General features: G+C 43.6%; 1 protein-coding gene across 1 annotated transcript; it reads left to right on the top strand.

Annotated features, from left to right (window-relative positions):
• The first annotated feature begins 722 nt into the window (after positions 1 to 722).
• nmur3 (neuromedin U receptor 3) lies at positions 723 to 5,404 on the top strand. Its single transcript, XM_073469031.1, has 2 exons — positions 723 to 1,581; positions 4,974 to 5,404. The coding sequence occupies exons 1-2, from the start codon at positions 738 to 740 to the stop codon at positions 5,402 to 5,404; spliced, it is 1,275 nt and encodes a 424-aa protein (XP_073325132.1). The 5' UTR covers positions 723 to 737.

Genomic DNA, 5,404 nt, shown 5'->3' with positions numbered 1-5,404 from the left:
ATCTGCTAGATCCAGACTTTTATTTGCATCCGTGTCAAATACCAGTCCCCTCAATATTTTTTTCATCAAGATCCATAGATTATTAAACCCAACAGTCAAAATAAATGTTAGACAAGTACATTTCTGCAAAACCACAGATAAGATGAAACCGGACCTGTCATTATGTTGCAACTTTCTTTGTTACAATGCTGTGCTTATGCGTATACTATAAAAACCACTAGGGTTAGAAAAACATAACAGTTTGGCTTAAAATACTTGATCTTGATGGAGATGGTCCGACTTCCCGTGACAACCAGGCGGTTTTGGTCACCACAAACACAGCTGGAAATGTCAGTAGCTCTCCTTAAAACAAAAAAAAAACAAAACGCATTTTTAAAGATAGTAAGAAAAAATTTCCGGATACCTTCCTTTATCCAGATTCCCGTCCTCCATCCAAGTTTTGCAGACCTAACCCTTCAGTATTTTTTGTGTAACCCTGCTGACAAACCAACCAACCAACCAACAAACGGACACGGTTGAAAACGTGTTCGATTAATCAAATATTTTAAAGCCTGTAATCACGTCGTCAAGTGCCGGGAAGATGTCAGTGACGTTTGACGAAATGCTCTTCTGATCGCACTTTTTGTTTCATTTCTCTACTTTCCTTTCAGTAAGAGGCTCCCAGTGTTGATCAAACCCAGAGGTCAACACAGGATGTGTTAACATCTCCTGTTGTTGCTCCGGTTTTCCTCTCTGAAATGGAGCTCCCTTTGCAGTGCTCCCCTTCAAACGTATCTAAACTGTTCCACAACACCAGCATGCCACCAAACACCACTGGGAATTACACCCCTGACCAGTTCACTGAAGTCAACCTCTTTGAAATCCTGGGTCCAAAACGTTCTCCCTTCTTCATGCCTGTGACCAGCGTTTACCTTCTCATCTTTCTCACCGGCTTGTCTGGAAATCTGCTCACATGCGTGGTGATAGCGAGGCACAAGAAGATGCGAAACCCCACCAACCTCTACCTGGTGAGCCTGGCTGTGTCGGACCTCCTCGTCCTTATGTTCGGGATGCCGCTGGAGATTTACGACCTGTGGCAGAACTACCCCTTCCCCTTTGGTGAGGGCGGCTGCTACTTCAAGACCTTCCTCTTTGAGACGGTCTGCTTCGCCTCGATCCTCAACGTCACAGCTCTGAGCGTGGAGAGGTACATTGCTGTGTTGCACCCACTCAAAACAAGGTACCTGGCGACCAATCAGCACGCCAAGCGGGTTATCACCATCCTGTGGGTGGTGTCGATGATCTGTGCCATCCCCAACACCTCGCTGCACGGCATCTTCTACCTTCCAGAGAGGATGGAGGAGTCGGCCATATGCACCGTGCTGAAGCCCCTTTGGATCTATAACATGGTTATGCAGATCACCACCGTGTGTTTCTTTTTCGTGCCCATGATGGTGATCAGCGTGCTCTACCTGGTGATGGGTATTCATCTGGGCAGGGAGAGACGGCAGCCCTGCGGGAACCTGGGAAAGAACTGTGGCAGCAGCATCCGAAGGAAGATCAGCGTGAACGGGCGCAGGAGACAGGTCAACAAGATGCTTTGTGAGTTCTGTTTTCTCTCCCTTTTTCATGAAACGTGCATTACCATGAACGGCTGCTGTGGTTTAAAAGCAGATCCCCTCTAATCTGTGTTATCAATGCCGAGACATGTTCTCGAGGACAAAACATGATGAAAAGAGGAAAAGAAATGTCAAGTCTTTGTAAGCATCATTTGTATTCCAGGGACTCTTCTTGTATCTTCTAAGCTTTGGAGCATGATGAGATTTCATCCACAGTGTAAGCACAGATAACTCATTTGTTCTTTTCTTTCTTATCCAACATGTTCTCACTTCCAACTCTTCAAATACAGCAGCTTTGAGCTTCAAACTATGACCCTCTACTTGCCCCTCTAGCGCCAGTTTTGCACAGCAGGTACGAGTCCTAAAACCTGGAAATAAGTTAACATTTTTCCGCCTCTGGTTCCCTCATCCTAAAGCGAATGGGTTGTTCGTTAGACACCTCACATAAGGTCTGTGCTTTACACAGGCTTAAAGACAGGGAAGGCGATTCTGGGGTAAGAAAAGTATCAGGCCGAATACCAACCCAAAGCGTCGGTGTTTGACGACCTGGGAATGAGACTCAACAATCAGCTATCTTTCTCCGAGTCTCCGTGAACGAACACGGAGACTCATCTACTCAATAGTCCGTCTTTACGGGTGGACTTGTAGACTGATAAATTTATCGTAAAGCGAGTAATCGTGTAGTAGGAAGCTTCGTGGTGGCAACGTTGAAGTCATGCGACCGCGATGTAATTTGTTTGTAGCCTAACATTAGTTTTGCAACCCTAGCATTTGCATTTACGCTTCGAAAATCACAAAAGAGGTGTTCATCTGTAAAGATTGTTTTGCTGAACAAAATGTGTAAGGATCATAAACTTGTGTTTGCCACAGTAGATTATTTTCAGCCATAATCCAAAATCCCCCCCCAAACCCCATAGTGTACTTGTCGAGGGAACCGGGGCGATGCTAACTTTTGAATTTGGACTGTTTAGGTTTAGGCACCCAAAACTACTTGGTATGGTTTCAGAAAAGGTCATGGCTTTGGTATAAAACCGGGTACAAAACAAAACAAAACATCAACTGAGGACAAAGACAAACACACTCTAAAACAGTCGGGACTGCTTGGTCAGTAGAGGACAGAGCTCCTTCTCCTCCACCCTCCCTTATATATGGGGCAGGGCTAATTGCCTGCTGAGCAGCGCCTGAAAGAAAGGAAGGAGAACAGAGGAGGAGAAAACACAGAAGTGCAACATAACTCAAACTTAGATCTCCTGGGTGAAAGTACTTTGTTTGACCAAACCAACCACCCTGACAGACTCCCAATACAGATTTCTCTTACCTTTTAGAGGTTTGCCTCCAGAAATGATGTCAGAGACGTACCTACAGCGTCGTGGGTTGAAGCGCTTGCTGAATTTGAGTTCTCATTTCTCAATTCTGCATGAGGAGTTTCATTTGATCATTCATTCTTTCACCGTGTGCAACAAAACAAAAGTAATAAGCTGGTTTGGATCCCATGAATCACTTTAAAGGCCCTGAATAATCCCTCAATTCTACTGAATTAGTTTCTTAGGGCTTTCTTAGTGATGGAGTCCCACATAAAGTCATTATTATTTGCCAAGGTTGGAGAATTTCTGGCGTTTTGCTTCAAGGGAAATGTCAGGTATTTCTACAGCCGTTCAGAATTTAGCAATTTAAAAATAAGACTCTGTTAAAGGCTGTTGCTTTATATAGGCAGGGAGACACAAATGTGTATTAAAGGAAATGTCACTAACCTTTGACGAGCCATAATCCGTACAGCTACATCAAACCCACTGAACTGTTTTTATAGTGAACATCCAAACGTTCCTTAAAAATAGACGCTGGGCTGAATTTTGTAGAAATTAAAAAAATTAAATAATGATGCACGAGTCGTCTGGAATATTTCCATTTGATTTAATTATGCAGCTATTGCATCAGTTGGAATATTTCACACTGTGTAAACATCGAATCCTACAGCTTCAAGAGCTGGAACAAGATGATACAGAATATACATTTGATTCCACCAAGCAGCCTTGAATAAGCTGTTAAGATTCATATACAGGGCGGAAAAAGATAAACAACTGTTTGTTCAGGGAATAAATAGCCAGATCTCATAAACTCTGTTGTTGGTGAAACAGATAAACTGTCAGATGTTTGCAGCTCTCACATTTATTAATACCTTGTCACTGTGGAGTGCCACCAAGCTTCCAACAAAGTCAGACCACCCAAACGTAAACAGCCTCCTGCTGCGCCTCCTTCAGAGAGAGTGAGAGCATCATGCGCTGATTAATGGGAGAGGAGCGTACGAGTGCTTTATCAGCGAGCGAAGTTGAGCGGCCTCTACCGCTCAGTGTGACACACTCGCAAATGACGATGACTCAGACTTTATATCCCCGGTTTCTCATACTTTGTGTCCAGTTTTTGTCTGTAGGCCGTATCAAAAGACGCTTTTATTCCAGTTTTTAACCTGTCAAAGTAAATAAAGATGACAAGGCTTTTAAAATATTTTTTAGAGGTATGTACTGCGGGCTTGTCGTTTTTGTACTGTTGTTGAAATGACAGACAAATGACAGATGACAGGCCTCTCCACTAGAGGCAAAAAGTGGCAAATAGGACATTTTCTTGAGTCGGTAGCTTCAAACACTATTAGGCAGCAGTGGAAGTGTGAATTTGGTTAAGAGTTTCTTGATTAAAGAGGCTCTATTAAACAATTTGTAGCGATTTACATTTATATGTCTCTTTCTTATCAGCCATATGTGAGCGGATTGACGTGACGTGAATAATGAGACCTTCCCCGTCTCTCCGCCGTCTATACAAGCCAGTGAGATGTGTTTAAGTTGTTTAATGCTGCTGGACTGTGGATTTCTAAAGATATTCATTCATTCATATTCATGTTTTTACTTTCAAATGCAAATGACAAAGAAAAGCACCAATCACCACATTTGACAGGTTGGAAACAAAAAAATATTTGGCATTTTGCTGAAAAACTGACTAAAATGATTCACGAATATTGAAATAATAATCGCTGATACATTTTCTGGTGATGAACTAATAACTTAAGTTGAAGTTGGAGTTTGCTAACGTCAGTGAATGTTAACCGCCGTGAGTTACTGATCATCACTGATGTTGTGGTTTATTACCTTTTCATTTCAAGAGGAAGAATTTCAAGTTTTCCTCTGAAAGTGTGTATAACTGCAGGACTAAAATACAAAAAACAGGCCGTTTGAATCTGGATCCCCACGTTTCCTTCCCATCCAAAAAAAGGCCAGCATGAAATTAAAAAAAACAGCCGCAGCAGCATCAAAGAAAAGTCTGTGACCTTTATCAAAAGAAAAAACTTTTGTAAACAGCTGATTTCTCTCTGACCTTATCCTCCAGCGATCGTGGTCGCAGTGTTCGGAGTCTGCTGGGCGCCCTTTCACATCGAGCGGCTCCTGTGGAGTTCCATCAGCCAGTGGACCGATTTGATGCACAACATTTATCAGTACGTCCACATCCTGTCGGGCGTCCTCTTCTACCTCAGCTCAGCAGTCAACCCTATCATCTACAGCCTGCTCTCCACACGGTTCAGGGAGTGTTTCCGAGAACTCGTGTGCTCCCAGGCGGAGGATAACAGCTCTGTCAGAGACTCGCCGCCCTTTCCCAAGATTTTACTGGATCCGACTGTGTCGAGCTCCAGAGCTCAGGCCGAGGGTAAGGACTCCAACGCCTTCATCCCTTTGCTGTCGCCTAACATGACACTGAGCACGGACACCGCGATCCTCACATGCGCTTGTGAAGACGCGACCTGCAAGACCTCTGTGTTCTAA

Source organism: Pagrus major, chromosome 6, assembly GCF_040436345.1.
Source record: "Pagrus major chromosome 6, Pma_NU_1.0".
Taxonomy (NCBI): Eukaryota; Metazoa; Chordata; class Actinopteri; order Spariformes; family Sparidae; genus Pagrus; species Pagrus major.
This window is presented reverse-complemented; position numbering and strand designations above follow the sequence as displayed.